The sequence below is a fragment of the Panulirus ornatus genome, chromosome 12 (assembly GCF_036320965.1).
Source record: "Panulirus ornatus isolate Po-2019 chromosome 12, ASM3632096v1, whole genome shotgun sequence".
Taxonomy (NCBI): Eukaryota; Metazoa; Arthropoda; class Malacostraca; order Decapoda; family Palinuridae; genus Panulirus; species Panulirus ornatus.
The window spans coordinates 46,860,899-46,888,022 of NC_092235.1; the positions used below are offsets into that span (position 1 = coordinate 46,860,899).

At 39.7% G+C, this 27,124-nt stretch overlaps 1 protein-coding gene across 18 annotated transcripts in view; it reads left to right on the top strand.

Moving 5' to 3' along the window:
- The window catches only part of tmod (tropomodulin), a 301,351-nt gene that overhangs the window by 166,497 nt on the left and 107,730 nt on the right, over positions 1-27,124 (top strand). For all 18 annotated transcript variants that reach the window (XR_011713467.1, XR_011713468.1, XR_011713469.1 and 15 more), the window contains 3 exons: positions 13,488-13,655; positions 22,580-22,712; positions 23,808-24,028. Coding sequence is in view for 15 of the 18 variants with exons in the window: in XM_071667838.1 (XP_071523939.1) it covers positions 13,488-13,655; positions 22,580-22,712; positions 23,808-24,028 (522 nt within the window). In the remaining 3 variants the exon portion in view is untranslated. The remainder of the gene's footprint in view (positions 1-13,487; positions 13,656-22,579; positions 22,713-23,807; positions 24,029-27,124) is intronic.

Sequence of the window (27,124 nt, forward strand, 5' to 3'; positions counted from 1 at the left end):
TGGAGAGAGGGGCAAGTATGCAGTCTGTTGTGGATGAGAGGGCATGGGTAGTGAGTCAGTTGTTGTTCGCTGATGATACAGCGCTGGTGGCTGGTTCGGATGAGAAACTGCAGAATTTGGTGACTTGAGTTTGGTAAAGTGTGTGAAAGGAGAAAGTTGAGAGTAAATGTGAATAAGAGCAAGGTTATTAGGCTCAGTAGGGTTGAGGGACAAGGTAATTGGGAGGTAAGTTTCAATGGGGAAAAACTGGAGAAAGTAAAGTGTTTTAGATATTTGGGAATGGACTTAGCAGCGAATGGAAACATGGAAGCAGAAGTGAGTCATAGGGGTAGGGAGAGGGCGAAGGTTCTGAGAGCATTGAAGAATGTGTGGAAGGCAAGAATGTTATCTTGGAGAGCAAAAATGGGTATGTGTGAAGGAATAGTGATTCCAACAATGTTAAATGGTTGTGAGACATGAGCTATAGATAGGGTTGTGTGAAGGAGGGTGGATGTGTTGGAAAAGAAATGTTTGAGGAAAGTATGTGGTGTGAGGTGGTTTGATCGAGTAAGTAATGAAATGGTAAGAGGAATGTGTGGTTATAAAAAGAGTGTGGTTGAGAGAGCAGAAGAGGGTGTGTTGAAATGGTTTAGACACTTGGAGAGAATGAGTGAGGAAAGATTGACAAAGAGGATATATGCATCAGAGGTGGAGGGAAGGAGAAGCAGGAGACCAAACTGGATGTGGAAGGATAGAGTGAAAAAGATTTTGAGTGATCGGGGCCTGAACATTCAGGAGGGTGAAAGGCGTGCAAGGAATAGAGTGAATTGGATTGATGTGGTATACCGGGGTTGACGTGCTGTCAGTGGATTGAATATATATATATATATATATATATATATATATATATATATATATATATATATATTATAAAAATAAAAAAATAAATAAAATATATATATATATATATATATATATATATATATATATTTTTTTTTTTTTTTTTTTTGCTTTGTCGCTGTCTCCCGCGTTTGCGAGGTAGCGCAAGGAAACAGACGAAAGAAATGGCCCAACCCACCCCCATACACATGTATATACATACGTCCACACACGCAAATATACATACCTACACAGCTTTCCATGGTTTACCCCAGACGCTTCACATGCCTTGATTCAATCCACTGACAGCATGTCAACCCCGGTATACCACATCGCTCCAACTTACCCTATTCCTTGCCCTCCTCTCACCCTCCTGCATGTTCAGGCCCCGATCACACAAAATCTTTTTCACTCCATCTTTCCACCTCCAATTTGGTCTCCCTCTTCTCCTCGTTCCCTCCACCTCCGACACATATATCCTCTTGGTCAATCTTTCTTCACTCATTCTCTCCATGTGCCCAAACCATTTCAAAACACCCTCTTTCTGCTCTCTCAACCACGCTCTTTTTATTTCCACACATCTCTCTTACCCTTAGGTTACTTACTCGATCAAACCACCTCACACCACACATTGTCCTCAAACATCTCATTTCCAGCACATCCATCCTCCTGTGCACAACTCTATCCATAGCCCACGCCTCGCAACCATACAACATTGTTGGAACCACTATTCCTTCAAGCATACCCATTTTTGCTTTCCGAGATAATGTTCTCGACTTCCACACATTCTTCAAGGCTCCCAGAATTTTCGCCCCCTCCCCCACCCTATGATCCACTTCCACTTCCATGGTTCCATCCGCTGCCAGATCCACTCCCAGATATCTAAAACACTTCACTTCCTCCAGTTTTTCTCCATTCAAACTCACCTCCCAATTGACTTGACCCTCAACCCTACTGTACCTAATAACCTTGCTCTTATTCACATTTACTCTTAACTTTCTTCTTCCACACACTTTACCAAACTCAATCACCAGCTTCTGCTGTTTCTCTCATGAATCAGCCACCAGCGCTGTATCATCAGCGAACAACAACTGACTCACTTCCCAAGCTCTCTCATCCCCAACAGACTTCATACTTGCCCCTCTTTCCAAAACTCTTGCATTCACCTCCCTAACAACCCCATCTATAAACAAATTAAACAACCATGGAGACATCACACAGCCCTGCCGCAAACCTACATTCACTGAGAACCAATCACTTTCCTCTATATATATATATATATATATATATATATATATATATATATATATATTTTTTTTTTTTTTTTTTTTTTTTGCTTTGTCGCTGTCTCCTGCGTTTGCGAGGTAGCGCAAGGAAACAGACGAAAGAAATGGCCCGGCCCAACCCACCCCCATACACATGTATATACATACGTCCACACACGCAAATATACATACCTACACAGCTTTCCATGGTTTACCCCAGACGCTTCACATGCCCCGATTCAATCCACTGACAGCACGTCAACCCCGGTATACCACATCGCTCCAATTCACTCTATTCCTTGCCCTCCTTTCACCCTCCTGCATGTTCAGGCCCCGATCACACAAAATCCTTTTCACTCCATCTTTCCACCTCCAATTTGGTCTCCCTCTTCTCCTCGTTCCCTCCACCTCCGACACATATATCCTCTTGGTCAATCTTTCCTCACTCATTCTCTCCATGTGACCAAACCATTTTAAAACACCCTCTTCTGCTCTCTCAACCATGCTCTTTTTATTTCCACACATCTCTCTTACCCTTACGTTACTTACTCGATCAAACCACCTCACACCACACATTGTCCTCAAACATCTCATTTCCAGCACATCCATCCTCCTGCGCACAACTCTATCCATAGTCCACGCCTCGCAACCATACAACATTGTTGGAACCACTATTCCTTCAAACATACCCATTTTTGCTTTCCGAGATAATGTTCTCGACTTCCACACATTCTTCAAGGCTCCCAGAATTTTCGCCCCCTCCCCCACCCTATGATCCACTTCCGCTTCCATGTTTCCATCCGCTGCCAGATCCACTCCCAGATATCTACAACACTTCACTTCCTCCAGTTTTACTCCATTCAAACTCACCTCCCAATTGACTTGACCCTCAACCCTACTGTACCTAATAACCTTGCTCTTATTCACATTTACTCTTAACTTTCTTCTTTCACACACTTTACCAAACTCAGTCACCAGCTTCTGCAGTTTCTCACATGAATCAGCCACCAGCGCTGTATCATCAGCGAACAACAACTGACTCACTTCCCAAGCTCTCTCATCCCCAACAGACTTCATACTTGCCCCTCTTTCCAAAACTCTTGCATTCACCTCCCTAACAACCCCATCCATAAACAAATTAAACAACCATGGAGACATCACACACCCCTGCCGCAAACCTACATTCACTGAGAACCAATGACTTTCCTCTCTTCCTACACGTACACATGCCTTACATCCTCGATAAAAACTTTTCACTGCTTCTAACAACTTGCCACCCACACCATATATTCTTAATACCTTCCACAGAGCATCTCTATCAACTCTATCATATGCCTTCTCCAGATCCATAAATGCTACATACAAATCCATTTACTTGTGGCATGAGAAGAGTGGGAGGTGGGTTGATTAGAAAGGGTAGTGAGTGGTGGGATGAAGAAGTAAGAGTATTAGTGAAAGAGAAGAGAGAGGCATTTGGACGATTTTTGCAGGGAAAAAATGAAATTGAGTGGGAGACGTATAAAAGAAAGAGACAGGAGGTCAAGAGAAAGGTGCAAGAGGTGAAAAAAAGGGCAAATGAGAGTTGGGGTGAGAGAGTATCATTAAATTTTAGGGAGAATAAAAAGATGTTCTGGAAGGAGGTAAATAAAGTGCGTAAGACAAGGGAGCAAATTGGAACTGAAGTGAAGGGCGCAAATGGGGAGGTGATAACAAGTAGTGGTGATGTGAGAAGGAGATGGAGTGAGTATTTTGAAGGTTTGTTGAATGTGTTTGATGATAGAGTGGCAGATATAGGGTGTTTTGGTCGAGGTGGTGTGCAAAGTGCGAGGGTTAGGGAAAATGATTTGGTAAACAGAGAAGAGGTAGTAAAAGCTTTGTGGAAGATGAAAGCCGGCAAGGCAGCAGGTTTGGATGGTATTGCAGTGGAATTTATTAAAAAAGGGGGTGATTGTATTGTTGACTGGTTGGTAAGGTTATTTAATGTATGTATGACTCATGGTGAGGTGCCTGAGGATTAGCAGAATGCGTGCATAGTGCCATTGTACAAAGGCAAAGGGGATAAGAGTGAGTGCTCAAATTACAGAGGTATAAGTCTGTTGAGTATTCCTGGCAAATTATTTTTTTTTTTTTTTTTTTTTGCTTTGTCGCTGTCTCCCGCGTTTGCGAGGTAGCGCAAGGAAACAGATGAAAGAAATGGCCCAACCTACCCCCATACACATGTATATACATACGTCCACACACGCAAATATACATACCTACACAGCTTTCCATGGTTTACCCCAGATGCTTCACATGCCCTGATTCAATCCACTGACAGCACATCAACCCCGGTATACCACATCACTCCAATTCACTCTATTCCTTGCCCTCCTTTCACCCTCCTGCATGTTCAGGCCCCGATCACACAAAATCCTTTTCACTCCATCTTTCCACCTCCAATTTGGTCTCCCTCTTCTCCTCGTTCCCTCCACCTCCGACACATATATCCTCTTGGTCAATCTTTCCTCACTCATTCTCTCCATGTGCCCAAACCATTTCAAAACACCCTCTTCTGCTCTCTCAACCACGCTCTTTTTATTTCCACACATCTCTCTTACCCTTACGTTACGTACTCGATCAAACCACCTCACACCACACATTGTCCTCAAACATCTCATTTCCAGCACATCCATCCTCCTGCGCTCAACTCTATCCATAGCCCACGCCTCGCAACCATACAACATTGTTGGAACCACTATTCCTTCAAACATACCCATTTTTGCTTTCCGAGATAATGTTCTCGACTTCCACACATTCTTCAAGGCTCCCAGAATTTTCGCCCCCTCCCCCACCCTATGATCCACTTCCGCTTCCATGGTTCCATCCGCTGCCAGATCCACTCCCAGATATCTAAAACACTTCACTTCCTCCAGTTTTTCTCCATTCAAACTCACCTCCCAATTGACTTGACCCTCAACCCTACTGTACCTAATAACCTTGCTCTTATTCACATTTACTCTTAACTTTCTTCTTTCACACACTTTACCAAACTCAGTCACCAGCTTCTGCAGTTTCTCACATGAATCAGCCACCAGCGCTGTATCATCAGCGAACAACAACTGACTCACTTCCCAAGCTCTCTCATCCCCAACAGACTTCATACTTGCCCCTCTTTCCAAAACTCTTGCATTCACCTCCCTAACAACCCCATCCATAAACAAATTAAACAACCATATATATATATATATATATATATATATTCTTTCTTTTCTTTCAAACATTTCGCCATTTCCCGCATTAGCGAGGTAGCGTTAAGAACAGAGGACTGGGCCTTGAGGGAATACCCTCACCTGGCCCAATTCTCTGTTCCTTCTTTTGGAAAATTAAAAAAAAAAAAACGAGAGGGGAGGATTTCCAGCCCCCCGCTCCCTCCCCTTTTAGTCGCCTTCTACGACACGCAGTGAATACGTGGGAAGTATTCTTTCTCCCCTATCCCCAGGGATAATATATATATATATATATATATATATATATATATATATATATATATATATATATATATATATATATATATCCCTGGGGATAGGGGAGAAAGAATACTTCCCATGTATTCCCTGCGTGTCATAGAAGGCAACTAAAGGGGAAGGGAGCTGGTGTCTGGAAATCCTCCCCTCTCGTGTTTTTTTTTTTTTTCCCCAAAAAAAAAGAAGGAACAGAGAAGGGGGCCAGATGAGGATATTCCCTCAAAGGTCCAGTCCTCTGTTCTTAACGCATTATTACATGACAGCTAGAGACTGAGTGTGAACGAATGGGGCCTTTGTTGTCTTTTCCTAGCGTTACCTCGCACACATGAGGGGGGGAGGGGGTTGTTATTCCATGTGTGGCGAGGTGGCGATGAGAATTAATAAAGGCAGACAGTATGAATTATGTACATGTGTATTTATGTATATGTCTGTGTGTGTATATATATGTATACATTGAGATGTATAGGTATGTATATTTGCGTGTGTGGATGTGTATGTATATACATGTGTATGGGGGTGGGTTGGGCCATTCTTTCGTCTGTTTCCTTGCACTACTTCGCTAACGCGGGAGACAGCAACAAAGCAAAATAGAAAAATAAACTTCATGAATTTCTTTATGCTATGTGCATTAATCATACTTATGCTATGTGCATTAATCATATCTTAATCAATTTATTCTATTTTTCCTCCAGTCTTATGCTATAAGAGTACTTCCTTGCATCTCTCTCAGCAAGTTTCTTGCTTGATTTCACATTGTGTGATTGTTCTATCTCTCAAAAACTGTTAGTGTCTAAATCATCAGTTTGTTATGAAAATTTAACTTTGTGGTCAGGTCACCTCTCACTCTTTTATCCTCCAGTGTGGGTATATTTTACGCCTCTAGCCTTTGCTTGTAACTCAGCTTTCTTAATTCTGGTACTTTCTATAATAGCCCTTTTGTGAATTTTGGCTTTTTGTATGATTTAAATAGCTTTCTGAATATTTCCTTAACCATTTCTAATGTTTACCAACATACAGTTGGTCTCAAGTATTCTCCTGAGATAGGACATTGATGACAAGGTAGTTATTGTTGACTCCCAAGTCTCTTTAATGCACAGATTCATGCAGTTTATTTCCTGCTGGATGATTTTCATATCAAGGCTTTCTTTCATAGTTACTATTCTCATTACATACTTTACATTTACTCAGGTTGAACTTCATCAACCATGTATCAGACCATCTTTTGAGTTTGCCTTGGTCCCTTTCTAAGTTGATTCAATTCTTATATGCTTTTCACTTCCCTCATAAGCTTTACATCATCCACAACCATATTCAGGTTGTAGTCCACACCCTCTGACAAGTCATATACATAGATCAAGAACAGTAATGGTATCAGAACAGAACCCTGTGGCAAGTCATATACATAGATCAAGAAGGGTACTGGTGACAGAACAGAACTGTGTGGCATGGGTCTAGTAGAATTCACACCTTGTGATTTGGTTCCCAATATGTACCCTTATGCATTTTCACTCCTGGCAGATTCATTTCATGAAATACTGTAAATGATTAAAAAGAGAAGAAATCAACATTAAAAGTGACATGTATTTAAGAAAGACAAGTTATGAGGTACGCCTTGTAAAGAGTTTTATCTTATTACCTGGACTGTGTATAGCAAGAAGATTGTGCTATTTGTTCTTGGTGTCATTTTCACCCTGGTCAAATCAAACTTTGTTCATTTGTGCTAAACATTATTTTTTCTTCAGAGTTGAAACTACTTTCTAAATATTGGGAACCATGTATATCACTGAATGTTGAAGTGAATTATAGTACACAGTATCTTATCAGTAGTTGTTGGTATGAGGCATATCTTATTCAGTTCTGTTCTGGGCATTTTAGGTATCAGTAGGAAATATTGGAGTAATTCTTCGTCTCTGATTAGCTCAACTTGTTTTACATCTAACAGAGAACATTTCAAAGTAAAACAGTAGTTCTTGAGGAAGATTATTGTCATCAAAAAGCCCCTTGAAACCATCACTTACATCAGTGAGTGGAAGAAATGCAAGAGATGAAAAGCCTCTTACATTCATACTAAACTCTTTATGTTGATGGTTTATTTCTTTCAAACCAGTTTCAGCTACTTTTTAATAAATATTCTAAGAAAGGTGAAACAAATAAAATAAAACAAGCAGTTGGAAAGGTTAAGAAGCCGCTAATTTGAGATTTTTTCAAAATCCATTATCAAACATTCAAAGTTCAATCCTGGATGTAGTTCCAGTAGCTTTATGAAAAATGAAAATGTTCATCCTTGTGTATTGTTTGGTAGAGTAAATAATCTTGGAACATTGAATGACACCACTTGAAGAGTGCATAACTAATTAGATATATTTGAAGTATTTAAGATTTCCATCTCCTACCCAGTGTTTGACATGCTATAAGTCATTCAGACCCTTCTCTTTTGCAAACATTCATTCTCATTTATATCAAACTGCTGGAAACGTTCACCAGTATCTAGGAATCTTTAGTACGTGACAGGTAACCTTAGTTGGTCTTGCTGTTACATTTTTCACACTGTAAGTACTTTATGATACAAAGCATGCCTCTGCAGAAATGAGGGGGACTCGGATTTGGTACAAATGAAAGCAAATTGTTAAGTGTGTAAAGAATACAACATTCACACTGCTTGAAACTGCAGAATTTTTTGTATGAAGCAGATGACATTGATATGTAGATAAAGTTAACCAGAATTGGGGGAAATGATGTGTTCATAAGAATTCATTTTTCATTTCATACTGATCTTATACTCCCCAGGCTTAATCAAATCTGATTTAAGTTAACATAACATAACCTTACCTTTTCTTAGATTCAGATTGGTTAAGTTTCATAAAAATTTGGTTGGTGGCATGTACAACATTACCCATGGTTGTGATTTTGAAGTTTAATATTGTAAGTTTCATAGAAAGTACAAGTAAAAAAAAATCATTGCAGGCATTGCTGAGTTAATTTTTGTCAAAAGTTGTTAATAACTATAACAAGTAGATCTCCAGTTGAAGTGTTTGGAATTTGGATATTTTACATTACAGATACTGATCTTTCTGGTTGGTTTTTTCTGTTTTTGAATTTTTTGTATGTTAATGATTTAGTTGGTAAGGCTATTTAATGTATGTATGACTCATGGTGAGGTGCCTGAGGATTGGCGGAATGCTTGCATAGTGCCATTGTACAAAGGCAAAGGGGATAAGAGTGAGTGCTCAAATTACAGAGGTATAAGTTTGTTGAGTATTCCTGGTAAATTATATGGGAGGGTATTGATTGAGAGGGTGAAGGCATGTACAGAGCATCAGATTGGGGAAGAGCAGTGTGGTTTCAGAAGTGGTAGAGGATGTGTGGATCAGGTGTTTGCTTTGAAGAATGTATGTGAGAAATACTTAGAAAAGCAAATGGATTTGTATGTAGCATTTATGGATCTGGAGAAGGCATATGATAGAGTTGATAGAGATGCTCTGTGGAAGGTATTAAGAATATATGGTGTGGGAGGCAAGTTGTTAGAAGCAGTGAAAAGTTTTTATCGAGGATGTAAGGCATGTGTACGTGTAGGAAGAGAGGAAAGTGATTGGTTCTCAGTGAATGTAGGTTTGCGGCAGGGGTGTGTGATGTCTCCATGGTTGTTTAATTTGTTTATGGATGGGGTTGTTAGGGAGGTAAATGCAAGAGTTTTGGAAAGAGGGGCAAGTATGAAGTCTGTTGGGGATGAGAGAGCTTGGGAAGTGAGTCAGTTGTTGTTCGCTGATGATACAGCGCTGGTGGCGGATTCATGTGAGAAACTGCAGAAGCTGGTGACGGAGTTTGGTAAAGTGTGTGGAAGAAGAAAGTTAAGAGTGAATGTCAATAAGAGCAAGGTTATTAGGTACAGTAGGGTTGAGGGTCAAGTCAATTGGGAGGTGAGTTTGAATGGTGAGAGGCTGGAGGAAGTGAAGTGTTTTAGATATCTGGGAGTGGATCTGTCAGCGGATGGAACCATGGAAGCGGAAGTGGATCATAGGGTGGGGGAGGGGGCGAAAATTTTGGGAGCCTTGAAAAATGTGTGGAAGTCGAGAACATTATCCCGGAAAGCAAAAATGGGTATGTTTGAAGGAATAGTGGTTCCAACAATGTTGTATGGTTGCGAGGCGTGGGCTATGGATAGAGTTGTGCGCAGGAGGATGGATGTGCTGGAAATGAGATGTTTGAGGACAATGTGTGGTGTGAGGTGGTTTGATCGAGTAAGTAACGTAAGGGTAAGAGGGATGTGTGGAAATAAAAAGAGCGTGGTTGAGAGAGCAGAAGAGGGTGTTTTGAAGTGGTTTGGGCACATGGAGAGAATGAGTGAGGAAAGATTGACCAAGAGGATATATGTGTCGGAGGTGGAGGGAACGAGGAGAAGAGGGAGACCAAATTGGAGGTGGAAAGATGGAGTGAAAAGGATTTTGTGTGATCGGGGCCTGAACATGCAGGAGGGTGAAAGGAGGGCAAGGAATAGAGTGAATTGGAGCGATGTGGTATACAGGGGTTGACGTGCTGTCAGTGGATTGAATCAAGGCATGTGAAGCGTCTGGGGTAAACCATGGAAAGCTGTGTAGGTATGTATATTGCGTGTGTGGACGTGTGTATGTACATGTGTATGGGGGGGGTTGGGCCATTTCTTTCGTCTGTTTCCTTGCGCTACCTCGCAAACGCGGGAGACAGCGACAAAGTATAAAAAAAAAAAAAAAAAAAAAAAAATGATTTAGCTATGTACTATGTAAAACATTTAAGGATCATTTATTAATTTCACTTGTCTGGAATTCCTCTGTCTTTGTTTTTGCAAGGTGGGATGTAGACTAAAGATGAGTTTGTGATTACGTAGATGAAGTTGGATGCTTTTTGGATGCCATTATATACAAGAGCATAATGAGGATAAACTGTTGAAATACGAAAAACTACTCTGGAAAGCATGGAGCATGACCACATCAAATTCAGACTTAGAAACCATTATGTCATTTTAGTGAGAATCTTAAATGCAAAGTGAATTAGGATATTTTTGAATTTAGGATGTTTAATCAGGAAATATTCTACTTGTACTTGATTTTGATTGAAATTTGTATCACATTATTAAGGCTATTGAGACAATAAATGCCAGTATTGCCAGTTCCTACATAAGTCAAATTTTCAATGAATCTATCCCAGTCAACATGGAATCAGATAGAATAAGTATTTGTTGGAGTTACGGTCTTAGATGATAAACAAATATTTGAAAGCTGTTAAAAAGAAGCTTTGTTAGCAGAAATATGAAAGCTGTTAGGGGCTTATGAGCAGGATTGGAGCAGTTACTCTTTGAGAATCAGATTACAATTGCAAATACTTTCCATTTTTTGAATTATAATTTCAAATACATTTGGGAATACTAATTACATTTCAATTACAAAAACCAGAAATAGAAATCAATTATAATTACAATTTCCCAAATTTCGAAAAAATAACTTTCATGAAAACCACTAATTTTGCATTGTAAAGTTATCCTTTATTTACAGACAAGTGTCACAAACTATTTTGAAAAAATAAAGATTTCATTTTGTAGAAATTTCAAATAGTAACTAAAAAATTGGTAGTTTTTCACACAGTTCACTATTGCATCAGTAACACAACAGAAAGAAGTGAAAAAATATCTGGCAATGCTGAAAACTTGCTCCGATGGAGCAGTACACCCAATCACCTTCCTTGCAGGTTTCTTTTGTGGCAAAGTTTGGAACACTTCTTTCCAGTATATCATTGGATCACTTGAAAATGACGTTCCTTCTTCTACATATTGCTTCAACAAAAGACTCACTGAAACTGTGTTTCCCTCTGATCCCCGTTGATTTTGGAATTTTATAGAACATTTTGGTATGAAGGAGAAAAGGTCTTTTGATTCAGTTAATCCATCTGCAAAAGTCTAGGTCTTTTGATTCAGTTAATCCTTCTGCTAGATCATCCTTGTTACTTTCTTTATCCATTGTTGATGTTGACCCCCCCTTAACTACTTCCAATTCTTCAAGCATTTCCTTAACATAAACCAGCACTTGGTCCCTCTGCTCTTGTAATGGAAGCCAGTCCAGTTTGAACCTATGATCCAAAAAAAGCTGCTGCTTGAACATCTCTCATTTCCATGTATGGATCCAACCTTTCCTTCACAGAGTCCAATAGGACTTTATCCAGTTGTTCACAGTATTGTAATTAGGGGTTATGATTATGAATTAGATTCTCGTGTGAGTGTTCAAGTTCTTGAATCACTGGCCCAATAGCAGATATGGTCACCTTCTACCCCTCCACAACTTCCATGGCCTCGTAAAAAGGTTCGAGGACAATCACAAGCTCCTTTAAAGCAGAAATCTTCATGGGCAGGATTTTCTTACTTCTCTGCTCTCTCTGGGACAGAAGATCAATTGCATTATTCACCTTTGTGGGGTTCTGAGTTTGTATAATGCTTTGTTTTTGTTATAACTGGACTGATGTTTTTGTTTGGGTAGGGTCAAGGGATCCATAGGGTGGACTCAAATAGTTCACAAGAAAAAGTACTGCAAGGAAGTACCACTACCAGCTGTACTTTTCATGATTCATAATGCTACTGCCATTATTTTTTTTGGACCAGTACTGCCTCCGCTATTGCTGGTACTTTAAAAGTACCGCTTGCCCACCTTTGCATTTAGAAGATAACCACTTCAGCTTTCCTCCCCTTTCATAATTACTGTTAAGTTAAAATTACTTCATCACTTAATTACATTTACAATTAATTACTTAGATTTTTATTTTCATTTACAATATTCCTTTAATTAATTACATTTCAATTGAATTACAATTACTCCAACTGTGCTTTTGAGCAGATATTTGAAGATTTGGTGTGATGCTTTGAGAACTGATGAATAGCTTATTTGGCAGATATTTGATGTCTGCTGGTAAGGGATTTAAATGAGCAGATGTTTGAGAGGTGTTGGTATGATGCATAAGAAGCCGTGTAAAAGCTGTGAGGAATTTGAGGGGTTGAAAAACCCAACAAGGAATCAAGATATGTATTTAAGCATTAAATATTTTTTATGGTACACCGTAATTATGATTTTTGTGCCAGAACATATGAAAATAAGGCATTGAATTTCTTGTATACCTCCATAAGAAAATGTTGGAAATGTCAAAATTTGACACCATGTAATGACTGAAGATTCCAGAAAATGATAGAAACATAGTTGTAAGAATGAGGTAAACATTGAGAATACCTCAGGCACCACTGTTACACACAAGCTACCCATGTTTATAGCACCTGGACATGCCTCAGATTAAGTCTAACAAAGATGTGTGAATACACTGAGTTATGTTAAGATATGTAAACTCCAGAACATGAGCATCGCCAGGAATGGAATCGATCGAAGTTAACCTATCCAGGGTTAGATATATGATTTTTTACTATTGATATTGCTTCCCTTGGATTGTTATATGTCATTTCCCAAAATGGTGTAAACAGCTGAATGCAGTGTTCTCTCTGAAATTAGTTTTCCTCTTATATTAAATAAGTATTGTTTATGTAGATCAATGGGTCGTTAATGTTTTACATTAGAAGGCTGTTAGCGTTGAGCTTGCTGCCATATTCCTTTATTCATAGTGTTTTTGAGTGAATGCTGTGTTGAAAGATATGATGGAAGGAAGGTTTTACTGTTATTACAGATTGCCATATAAATTTACAGATTCCCCAGAAATGGTGTAGAAGATTAAGTAGTAGACTTAGGTGAAATAAAAGTTTTCATGTAGATTCAAATTGCTTTTGTTGTGTACAATTAATTGCTTTTATTTGTACTACTTTCAGAGGCCATACACACTAACAGTATATCTCCATTAACAGGATTCTTTAGTACCACCAAGCGAACGTAACAGCTATAAATGTGAAAAGGAGGCAACAGGACCCCTTAATCGCAAAAAGCTAATAGACCACATTAATGAACAAGCCCTCAATGAACCAGACCGGCCAGAGCTTGTCCCCTATGTTCCAGGGACTGTTAGAGGCAAAAAGGTTAGTAAAAAGTTCTTTATTAGTATCATCTGCCTATCTCCGATATTTTGTAGCATTTCTCCAGGGAAGAAAGAGAAGTGTGGGATACAGTACTTGTTATCTTTGATTTTACACTTGATTCAGTCTGGTAGTTGACTCCACCTTGAAGTGGTATTATCATGAGTAGGAAGTTACCATTGATAAGGCTGTATTGTTGTCAGTGGACAGAAAAGTGTAGTGTTGTTGACAACATTTTTACCTCAGAGGAGCCCACCTTAACTTGTTACAAGAACCCCATAAAATATGTCTTTGATTTATAGAATAAGATAACTCACTTGATTGAATATATGCATTCATAAAATTGACTTTTAAGTGATTGTGTTGATAGGGACAGCTGGTGGAATGCCTGATCACTTCTTGCTGGAGATGAGGGTGAAAGCTTGTTCAAGCTTTAGGAAAAGATGAAATATGAGTGGGAAGAGGATGATGAATGTGAGTGAGCTTTGAGAATTGCATAATTTGAAGAGATAGTAAGAGAAATTGAGTGAAAACTGGCAAAAGGTAAGAACAAATGGAACTTGGAGAGTTGGCATGGAATGGGTTTTTAGGGAAGCAACACGTACATGTGTTAGTGAAGTTGGTGGTATGCAGAAAGTGGTAGGTGCACATTTGTGAAAGGGTAATTAGTAGTAAGATGAGGAAGTTGAGGTGCTAATGAAAGAGAAGGGAGAGATGTATGGTCATTACTTGTTGGGAAAGAGATGTACAAGAGAAAGCAACAGGAGGTCAAGAGGAAGGTACAAGGGCTGAAAAAGAGGACAAATGAGAGAGTTGGGATGAGAGACTATTAGCAGACTTTAAGGAAAATAAGTTGTATTTGGAAGGAGGTTAATGGTATGATGAGAAAAAGAGAACAAATGGGAGTATTGGTTAAAAGGGAAAGGGATAGTTGGGGAAGTGGTAGCAGACAGAGATGAGATGGAGAGGAGATAGAGTGAGTATTTTGAAGGACTGTTGGATGTGTTCGATGATAAGTTGGCACACGGGATTTTTTTTGACGTAGATATATGTAAAGTGTGTAATGGCAAGTGGTTTAATGAAAATAGAGGATGTGGTAAAAGCCTTGCAGAAGATGAAGTGTGGCAAAGTGGCTGGAGTAGATGTGATTGCAGTTGAATTTCTCAAGAAAGGAGGTGACTGTGTTCCTGATTCGTTGCTTAGGCTCTTCAAACTATGTATAACTCATGGTAAGGTGCCTGAGGATTCGTGGACACCTGTATGATGCCAGTGCATAAAAGTATGTGACACAAAAGTGAATGTTCTAATCACAAAAGTACAGTATACATATGCTGAGTGTAACTGGTAAATAGCACAGAACAGGGGAGTGGTGACTGAGAGGGTAGTGATGTATACAGAGCATCAGATAGTGGAGGAACAGTGTGGTTTCAGGTGTGGTAGAGGATGTGTGGATCAAGTGTTTGCCCTGAAGAATTTGTGAGAAACACCAAGAGAAACAGAAGGATTTGCAAGTGGAATTTATACATCTGGAGAAAGCATATGATGAGGTTGATGGAGATGCTTTTTGGAAGGTGCTGTGATTATACGGTGTGGAGGGAAAGCTACTTTTTTTTTAATCAGTAGCGTAAGGCATGTGTTCAAGTGAAAAGAGAGGAGAATGAGTGGTTCCAGGTGAAGGGAGGTAGGTCTGTAGCAAGGGTGTTTAATGTCACCATGGTTGTATAATCTGTTTTTGAATGGATTGGCAAGGGAGGTGAATATTAGTATCTTGGAGAGAGGAGTAGGTCTGCTGTTTGTTGGGGATGGGTCAGTCTGGGAGTAGAGTCGTCCTGTTTGTTGGGGATGGGTCAGCCTGAGAGGTGAGTCGATTGCTGTTTGCTGATGACATGTCTTTGTGGCAGTTTAGAGTGAGAAACTGTTGAAGCTGGTGTATTTGGTGTGCTTAGTGTATACAGTGTAGAATTATGCCTGAAAGAAACTGTAAGGTGTGTGTTGTGTGTTGATGAATATTGGTGTGAAATGATGCCTCATGAACACCACAATTACCATACAGTGGCTGCTCGCCAACCATACTGTAGTCATTTGAGAACCCTCCCACGTAAATATAAGGGAAAGTATATTACTTCTTTTTCTCCTTTACTTTTTTGGTATATATATATATATATATATATATATATATATATATATATATATATATATATATATATGTTTCGAAATGGTTTGGGCACATGGAGAGAATGAGTGAGGAAAGATTGACCAAGAGGATATATGTGTCGGAGGTGGAGGGAATGAGGAGAAGTGGGAGACCAAATTGGAGGTGGAAAGATGGCGTGAAAAAGATTTTGAGTGATCGGGGCCTGAACATGCAGGAGGGTGAAAGGTGGGCAAGGAATAGAGTGAATTGGATCGATGTGGTATACCGGGGTTGACGTGCTGTCAGTGGATTGAATCAGGGCATGTGAAGCGTCTGGGGTAAACCATGGAAAGTTGTGTGGCGCCTGGATGTGGAAAGGGAGCTGTGGTTTCGGGCATTATTGCGTGACAGCTGGAGACTGAGTGTGAACGAATGGAGCCTTTGTTGTCTTTTCCTAGTGCTACCTCGTACACATGAGGGGGGAGGGGGATGGTATTCCATGTGTGGCGAGGTGGCGATGGGAATGAATAGGGGCAGGCAGTGTGAATTGTGTGCATGGGTATATATGTATGTGTCTGTGTGTGTATATATATGTGTACATTGAGATGTATAGGTATGTATATTTGCGTGTGTGGGCGTATGTGTGTGTACATTGTGTAGGGGGGTGGGTTGTGCCATTTCTTTCGTCTGTTTCCTTGCGCTACCTCACAAACGCCGGAGACAGCGACAAAGCAAAATAAATAAATATATATAGGTGCCTGAGGATTGGCGGAATGCGTGCATAGTGCCATTGTACAAAGGCAAAGGGGATAAGAGTGAGTGCTCAAACTACAGAGGTATAAGTTTGTTGAGTATTCCTGGCAAATTATATGGGAGGGTATTGATTGAGAGGGTGAAGGCATGTACAGAGCATCAGATTGGAGAAGAGCAGTGTGGTTTCAGAAGTGGTAGAGGATGTGTGGATCAGGTGTTTGCTTTGAAGAATGTATGTGAGAAATACTTAGAAAAGCAAATGGATTTGTATGTAGCATTTATGGATCTGGAGAAGGCATATGATAGAGTTGATAGAGATGCTCTGTGGAAGGTATTAAGAATATATGGTGTGGGAGGCAAGTTGTTAGAAGCAGTGAAAAGTTTTTATCGAGGATGTAAGGCATGTGTACGTGTAGGAAGAGAGGAAAGTGATTGGTTCTCAGTGAATGTAGGTTTGCGGCAGGGGTGTGTGATGTCTCCATGGTTGTTTAATTTGTTTATGGATGGGGTTGTTAGGGAGGTGAATGCAAGAGTTTTGGAAAGAGGGGCAAGTATGAAGTCTGTTGGGGATGAGAGAGCTTGGGAAGTGAGTCAGTTGTTGTTCGCTGATGATACAGCGCTGGTGGCTGATTCATGTGAGAAACTGCAGAAGCTGGTGACTGAGTTTGGTAAAGTGTGTGAAAGAAGAAAGTTAAGAGTAAATGTGAATAAGAGCAAGGTTATTAGGTACAGTAGGGTTGAGGGTCAATTCAATCGGGAGGTGAGTTTGAATGGAGAAAAACTGGAGGAAGTGAAGTGTTTTAGATATCTGGGAGTGGATCTGGCAGCGGATGGAACCATGGAAGCGGAAGTGGATCATAGGGTGGGGGAGGGGGCAAAAATTCTGGGAGCCTTGAAGAATGTGTGGAAGTCGAGAACATTATCTCGGAAAGCAAAAATGGGTATGTTTGAAGGAATAGTGGTTCCAACAATGTTGTATGGTTGCGAGGCGTGGACTATGGATAGAGTTGTGCGCAGGAGGATGGATGTGCTGGAAATGAGATGTTTGATGACAATGTATGGTGTGAGGTGGTTTGATCGAGTAAGTAACGTAAGGGTAAGAGAGATGTGTGGAAATAAAAAGAGCGTGGTTGAGAGAGCAGAAGAGGGTGTTTTGAAATGGTTTGGTCACATGGAGAGAATGAGTGAGGAAAGATTGACCAAGAGGATATATGTGTCGGAGGTGGAGGGAACGAGGAGAAGAGGGAGACCAAATTGGAGGTGGAAAGATGGAGTGAAAAAGATTTTGTGTGATCGGGGCCTGAACATGCAGGAGGGTGAAAGGAGGGCAAAGAATAGAGTGAATTGGAGCGATGTGGTATACCGGGGTTGACGTGCTGTCAGTGGATTGAATCAAGGCATGTGTATGGGGGTGGGTTGGGCCATTTCTTTCGTCTGTTTCCTTGCGCTACCTCGCAAACGCGGGAGACAGCGACAAAGCAAAAAAAATATATATATATATATATATATATATATATATATATATATATATATATATATATATATTTTTTTTTTTTTTTTTTTCATACGATTCGCCATTTCCCGCATTTGCGAGGTAGCGTTAAGAACAGAGGACTGGGCCTTAGAGGGAAAATCCTCACCTGGCCCCTTTCTCTGTTCCTTCTTTTGGAAAATTAAAAAAAAAAACGAGAGGGGAGGATTTCCAGCCACCCGCTCCCTCCCCTTTTAGTCACCTTCTACGACACGCAGGGAATACGTGGGAAGTATTCTTTCTCCCCTATCCCCATATATATATATATATATATATATATATATATATATATATATATATATATATATATATATATATATATATATATATATTTTTTTTTTTCATACTATTCGCCATTTCCCGTGTTAGCGAGGTAGCGTTCAGAACAGAGGACTGGGCCTTTGAGGGAATATCCTCATCTGGCCCCCTTCTCTGTTCCTTCTTTTGGGGGGGGAGGGGGGGATTTCCAGCCCCCCGCTCCCTTCCCTTTTAGTCGCCTTCTACGACACGCAGGGAATACGTGGGAAGTATTCTTTCTCCCCTATCCCCAGGGATAATATATATATATATATATATATATATATATATATATATTATCCCTGGGGATAGGGGAGAAAGAATACTTCCCACGTATTCCCTGCGTGTCGTAGAAGGCAACTAAAAGGGGAGGGAGTGAGTGGCTGGAAATCCTCCCCTCTTGTTTTTTTTTTTTGATTTACCAAAAGAAGGAACGGAAAAGGGGGCCAGGTGAGGATATTCCCTCAAAGGCCCAGTCCTCTGTTCTTAACGCTACCTCGCTAATGCAGGAAATGGCGAATAGTGTGAAAGAAAAAAAGAAAAGATATATATGTATATAAAAGCTCTGCGGAAGATGAAAGCTGGCAAGGCAGCGGGTTTGGATGGTATTGCAGTGGAATTTATTAAAAAAGGGGTTGACTGTATTGTTGACTGGTTGGTAAGGTTATTTATTGTATGTATGACTCATGGTGAAGTGCCTGAGGATTGGTAGAATGCTTGCATAGTGCCTTTGCACAAAGGCAAAGGGGATAAAAGTGAGTGCTCAAATTACAGAGGTATAGGTTTGTTGAGTATTACTGGGAAATTATATGGGAGGATATTGATTGAGAGGGTGAAGGCATGTACAGAGCATCAGATTGGGGAAGAGCAGTGTGGTTTCAGAAGTGGTAGAGGATGTGTGGATCAGGTATTTGCTTTGAAGAATGTATGTAAGAAATACTTAGAAAAGCAAATGGATTTGTGTGTAGCATTTATAGATCTGGAGAAGGCATATGATAGAGTTGATAGAGATGCTCTGTGGAAGGTACTAAGAATATATGGTGTGGGAGGCAAGTTGTTAGAAGCAGTGAAAAGTTTTTATCGAGGATGTAAGGCATGTGTACGTGTAGGAAGAGAGGAAAGTGATTGGTTCTCAGTGAATGTAGGTTTGCGGCAGGGGTTAGTGATGTCTCCATGGTTGTTTAATTTGTTTATGGATGGGGTTGTTAGGGAGGTGAATGCAAGAGTTTTGGAAAGAGGGGCAAGTATGCAGGCTGTTGTGGATGAGAGAGCATGGGAAGTGAGTCAGTTGTTGTTCACTGATGATACAGCGCTGGGGGCTGTTTCGGGTGAGAAACTGCAGAAGCTGGTGACTGAGTCTGGTAAAGTGTGCAAAAGAAGAAAGCTGAGAGTGAATGTGAATAAGAGCAAGGTTATTAGGTACAATAGGGTTGAGGGACAAGTCAACTGGAAGGTAAGTTTGAATGGAGAAAAACTGGAGGAAGTGAAGTGTTTTAGATATCTGGGAGTGGATTTGGCAACGGATGGAACCATGGAAGTAGAAGTGAATCATAGGGTGGGGGAGGGGGTGAAAGTTCTGGGAGCATTGAAGAATGTGTGGAAGTCGAGAACGTTATCTTGGAAAGCAAAAGTAGGTATGTTTGAAGGAATAGTGGTTCCAACAATGTTATATGGTTGCAAGGCATGGGCTATAGGTAGAGTTGTGCGGAGGAGGGTGGATGTGCTGGAAATTAGATGTTTGAGGACAATATGTGGTGTGAGGTGGTTTGATCAAGTAAGTAATGAAAGGGTAAGAGAGATGTGTGGTAATAACAAGGATGTGGTTGAGAGAGCAGAAGAGGGGTGTTTTAAAATGGTTTGGTTACATGGAGAGAATGAGTGAGGAAAGATTGACAAAGAGGATATATGTGTCAGAGGTGGAGGGAACATGGAGAATTGGGAGACCAAATTGGAGGTGGAAAGATGGAGTGAAAAAGATTTTGAGTGATCAGGGCCTGAACATGCAGGAGGGTGAAAGGCGTACAAGGAATAGAGTGAATTGGAATGATGTGGTATACCGGGGTCGACGTGCTGTCAGTGGATTGAAGCCAGGGCATGTGAAGCGTCTGGGGTAAACCATGGAAAGTTTTGTGGGGCCTGGATATGGAAAGGGAGCTGTGGTTTTGGTGCATTATACATGACAGCTAGAGACTGAGTGTGAACAAATGTGGCCTTTGTTGTCTTTTCCAAGCGCTACCTTGCACACATGTGAGGGAGGGGGTTGTCATTTCATGTGTGGTGGGGTGGTGACGGGAATGAATAAGGGCAGACAGCATGAATTATGTACATGCGTATATATGTATATGTCTGTGTGTGTATATATATGTATATGTTGAGATGTATAGGTATGTATATGTGCATGTGTGGACGTGTATATATATACATGTGTATGTGGGTTGGTTAGGCCATTCTCTCGTCTGTTTCCTTGCGCTACCTCGCTAATGCGGGAGACAGCAACAAAGTATGATAAATATAAATAAGTATATATGTATATGTCTGTGTATGTATATATATGTATATGTTGATATGTATATGTGTATATATGCATATGTGCGTAAATGGGCATTTATGTATATTTATGTGTATATGAGGGGATGGGCCATTCTTCGTCTGTTTCCTGGTGCTACCTCGCAGATGCGGGAAACAACGATTATGTATAATAAATAAGTAAATGAATAAATATATATACATACATAAAAGCATACATTGGTGTTGGATGACCCTACTTGCTCGATATTACGCTGAGTAAAAAGTCACCTTTTGCGAGTCTGTATCATTATCAGTTTATGTAGAAGAATACATTCCTTCAAAGGAGCTCATCCTGTCCTTGCTACAAGTATGTATTATTATCAGTTTATGTAGAAGAATACATATTTCCTTCAAAGGAGCTTATCCTGTCCTTGCTACAAGTATAGTCCTGATTTGAAACAGCAGGATCCTTCAGGAAAAGGTTTGTTGGCCCTTTGTACAATGTCATCAGTACATTGTTAATTGTTCCATGAGTGATATGCTCAAATATATCTTCGTTGAATTTCGTCTGGTTAATTTTTGCCCAACTGTAGATTGTATCCAAGTGTTAAACTCCATCTGGTTAATTTTTGCCTAATTGTAGATTGTATCCAAGTCTTTTTGCTCAACTTTTTTCTCAAACATTAGAAGTATTAGTGAAAGGGATCAAGGGGTAGGTAAGTAGATAACTATTCATACAGTACACAGTAGGTATTATTTTTCTGGTGTTTGTAAATACTATATATGCTAATCCTAGTCCAGACATAGAAATTCTCTATGATTTAATTTTTTTCTTAACTTTAAAAGTTGGACAGAATTATCTTTTCATATATCAGCACTGATACTTATTTCATAACCAATTATGTATCTGTGATGTTACAGTAACTGTTTATTTTAGAACTGACAAAATTTTCATTTACATGGAGGAATGGGAACTTGTGTAATATTCTCATTTTATGATGATGTATGTAGGTGCTATTATGGGAGAATGCTGGTGACATCTGTGGAGAATTGTTGAATCAAACAATAGTTGGGAATTCAGATAAGGTCAGGAACCATTGAATAGTTGAATGACAATAATATCTGCAAACCATGCAACAAGTATGGCTGGAGTCTAGATACCATTGGCCATGGAACTCCCATAGTTTTATGTAGGTAATTGACACACTAGGATTTTAACTGGAAGAGACAGTGCATGCAAGTATGGCTAGAGTCCCGATATTATTGTTTTAACAAGTCTGGTTTGAGTCCCTTGGGGGTTAAGTTTTTTACCTTGTAAGTTTACAGTAAAGAGTTAGATTGAGGACACTTAGGGAGATTAGTTCATCTGTGTGGTACTTTTGTTACCATATCTAGATGGAGGACACTTAGGGAGATTAGTTCATCTGTGTGGTACTTTTGTTACCACCAGATATGCTGGATAGTGATTTTAGGAAACACTTTTTAAGTTTAAGGACCACTAGAAACTGTCAAAGTTTAAGGGTTTGACTTTAGGGTCTTTCATATTGTTAGTACATCATAACTTTATGTAACTGAATATCTGATGATAACCAGTATAAGTGTGTAAATGTGATATAGGAATATTTGAATTATTTATATCATTGCTTTGCATTATATATAGTTTTGTTAATGAAGGTATAACTCAGATTTTCTTAATCAAAATAGTGGGTTCCTCCGCCGCCACCAGAACCACAAGAAGATGAAGATGCAGCAGCCCAAGAGGTAGAGGTGGATCTTGATGAAGAGTTTGCATCTGTCCTTAACACAGCCTCTGAGGATGAGATTGTTGACTTGGCAGGTTAGTGATGTTGGCATTTTACTTCCTGTCCATATGCATGCTGAACACTATCACTAAAGACATTGTTATTGGTTACATAAAGATGTTGCAATTTGCAGTAGCTTTACTTTTTGGTTAATGAGTCTCTTGTCATGGAAGTCATATGATTTCAAAATGACATATTGGTTTTGATCTTTGTTTTGTAAACTGTCTTATGTACAATAATCTCAGGCTAGAAATCACCAGGGATAAATAATAGAACACATCCATTTATTTCATCAGGATTGGTATTATGCTTTTCACCCAAGCATAGTAGTATGGGTCAGCCTGTGATTGCTCCACCCATAAATCTGTTCTGATGTCAATTCTTAAGTTATACCAACATTCAGTCACTGATTTTTCAGTGACTTTTTTTATGATTGAGATTTGAAATTGAAAGTAAAGTTACGCAAGCTGTTTCCCACCTTCAGTGACATTAGAGACTGATGGTTATGACCCCCCCATGTACATTTTTTACATACCCGTAAGATCTCCTAAGATACCAGTTTGTGGTATGTGTATGGTTGGTGTATTTTAGCTGTTTAGAATTATCAGTGAGTCCATCACTACCTCTTATTTTTCTTTGTATTACTGCAAATACATGCAAATTATCTTTCCTTTACTGATGAATAAATGAATTGATCTTTTTCTTTCTTTCATACTATTCGCCATTTCCCGTGTCAGCGAGGTAGCATTAAGAACAGAGGACTGGGCCTCTGAGGAAACATCCTCATCCAGCCCCCTTCTCTGTTCCTTCCTTTGGGGGAAAAAAAAAAAAAATGAATTAATAATAATTTTATTGATAAATTGTTCACATTTTAAAGTTTTTATTGCCACATCTGCCCATTGCCCAGAAACCTTATGATATAGGTGGAATCATAAGAACAAAGACATATGAAATTGTTGGGCAGATTGCCCCTAGTTTGCTAGGTAGGTTATTTTAAATGACTATTTGTTCCTGCAGTTTTTGCTCACCTCGCATTTCTTTGATACCCTGTATGAAATTGGACTCTGTTACTTGAGGAACCTGTTTATATGAAATATATCTGATTTTACAATTATATATTTATCCAACAGCTATCTTGGGCTTCCACTCCATGATGAATCAGGAACAGTACCATGCATCACTTCTCAACAAAGGCAGACCCTTGGGTGTCGGTTGGGGTGGAATTACAAAGGCAACCAAATTCAAGCCCCTCCCAGCTGAACCCCCCAATGACACTGATCCTGAGGACAGCATCAAGAAGCTAAAAGATGATGATTCCAACTGTAAGGACCTCAACTTCAATAATATTAGGGTAAGGTAATAATTTCTCTTGGTATTCAGCTGTAGGATAGGGTGTGGTAGAGTAGAAAAGATTGAATATTTTCAATGTGCTGCTATCTGTTTATAAAGTGAAAATAGTGTTATGTCATGTATTGTGTATCTCTTTTGTGTCAGAGAAAAGAACAGCTCTGAAGATTCATTTAATGGCAACATGCTTCATCAGTATTTTGTATTCACAGTTCGGGTGATATGTCTTGAATCATGTAAAGTGTGGACCAGTCTGCACTCAAAGCTTAGCCTCATAGAGAATAACCACTATCTCAAAAAAAACTTAAACCTTTTGAAACAAGTACTGTACTTGCTTTTATTACTTAGAGAAAAAGTTCATAAGAATTAAGAACTTTATTCCAGATTTTCTCATTTATAGAAAGTGAATATAGGAAATAGTAAATGTAAAAAATATAAAGAGAAGTGTTTAATTGTAGAAACTAGGGAACACAAATGGCCATCCACAACATCAGAAACCATTTCATTGGTATCTTTATCAGGTATGCAGACAAAAGCATGAAACCTACTTAAGAAAACATATGATGAATTCTTAAAATTCTCTAAAGCCATAATGGTAGAAGTAATAATGATAAACAAAAATTCTCCTTGAGTTGTGCCATTGATCCATCATATCTCTTACTCTAAACCGACCAGGGAAGGAAAATGGAAGTAGATAAGAAATGGAGAGGAAGAAAACATGGTGAATAATACACAGAAGAGAAAATAAGGGAGGGAATAAATAGAGGGGGAAAACTAAAAATCACCCACCTAAAAAAGTAATAATGAGGTATGAGGGAACAAGAATACATGGTGAGCTTGTGTATCTACTTACAGACAGAAATCTATCTGTACTTCTGATGTCTGTTCTAACTGGAATTCCCTCATGGGGATGGCCATGGCATTAGAGTCTCCATAACTGGTGGACTCCAGTGGAAGCTGCTTCTTAGCCTTTAGTGCCTCACCCTAAACAGGCCACTGGCAGAGGGCAACTCTACTGCAGTGTTTGCTGAGGCTTCTACCAAATATTCATGTTTACTACTGTATGTTATCTTTTTTCTTTTCCTTCATGTGTTTGTGCCATTTCCTGTGGGATGGAGTGGCATACAGAATGGATGAAGGCTAGCATGTATGAACATGTACATGTGTATATCTGTATATGTATGTATTTATACATACATGTATATGTTGAGATGAAAAGATATGTATATGTGCGTGTGTGGACGTGTATGTATATACATGTGTATGTGGGTGGGTTGGGCCATTCTTTTGTCTGTTTCCTTGCGTTACCTCGCTAATGTGGGAGACAGCGACAAAGTATAATAAATAAATAATAAATAAATGCATGTATATATATATATATATATATATATATATATATATATATATATATTATTTTTTTTTTTTTTTATTATACTTTGTCGCTGTCTCCCGCGTTTGCGAGGTAGCGCAAGGAAACAGACGAAAAGAAATGGCCCAACCCCCCCCGATACACATGTATATACATACGTCCACACACACGCAAATATACATACCTACACAGCTTTCCATGGTTTACCCCAGACGCTTCACATGCCTTGATTCAATCCACTGACAGCACGTCAACCCCGGTATACCACATCGCTCCAATTCACTCTATTCCTTGCCCTCCTTTCACCCTCCTGCATGTTCAGGCCCCGATCACACAAAATCTTTTTCACTCCATCTTTCCACCTCCAATTTGGTCTCCCTCTTCTCCTCGTTCCCTCCACCTCCGACACATATATCCTCTTGGTCAATCTTTTCTCACTCATTCTCTCCATGTGCCCAAACCACTTCAAAACACCCTCTTCTGCTCTCTCAACCACGCTCTTTTTATTTCCACACATCTCTCTTACCCTTACGTTACTCACTCGATCAAACCACCTCACACCACACATTGTCCTCAAACATCTCATTTCCAGCACATCCATCCTCCTGCGCACAACTCTATCCATAGCCCACGCCTCGCAACCATACAACATTGTTGGAACCACTATTCCTTCAAACATACCCATTTTTGCTTTCCGAGATAATGTTCTCGACTTCCACACATTCTTCAAGGCCCCCAGAATTTTCGCCCCCTCCCCCACCCTATGATCCACTTCCGCTTCCATGGTTCCATCCGCTGCCAGATCCACTCCCAGATATCTAAAACACTTCACTTCCTCCAGTTTTTCTCCATTCAAACTCACCTCCCAATTGACTTGACCCTCAACCCTACTGTACCTAATAACCTTGCTCTTATTCACATTTACTCTTAACTTTCTTCTTCCACACACTTTACCAAACTCAGTCACCAGCTTCTGCAGTTTCTCACATGAATCAGCCACCAGCGCTGTATCATCAGCGAACAACAACTGACTCACTTCCCAAGCTCTCTCATCCCCAACAGACTTCATACTTGCCCCTCTTTCCAAAACTCTTGCATTTACCTCCCTAACAACCCCATCCATAAACAAATTAAACAACCATGGAGACATCACACACCCCTGCCGCAAACCTACATTCACTGAGAACCAATCACTTTCCTCTCTTCCTACACGTACACATGCCTTACATCCTCAATAAAAACTTTTCACTGCTTCTAACAACTTGCCTCCCACACCATATATTCTTAATACCTTCCACAGAGCATCTCTGTCAACTCTATCATATGCCTTCTCCAGATCCATAAATGCTACATACAAATCCATTTGCTTTTCTAAGTATTTCTCACATACATTCTTCAAAGCAAACACCTGATCCACACATCCTCTACCACTTCTGAAACCACACTGCTCTTCCCCAATCTGATGCTCTGTACATGCCTTCACCCTCTCAATCAATACCCTCCCATATAATTTACCAGGAATACTCAACAAACTTATACCTCTATAATTTGAGCACTCACTCTTATCCCCTTTGCCTTTGTACAATGGCACTATGCACGCATTCCGCCAATCCTCAGGCACCTCACCATGAGTCATACATACATTAAATAACCTTACCAACCAGTCAATAATACAGTCACCCCCTTTTTTAATAAATTCCACTGCAATACCATCCAAATCTGCTGCCTTGC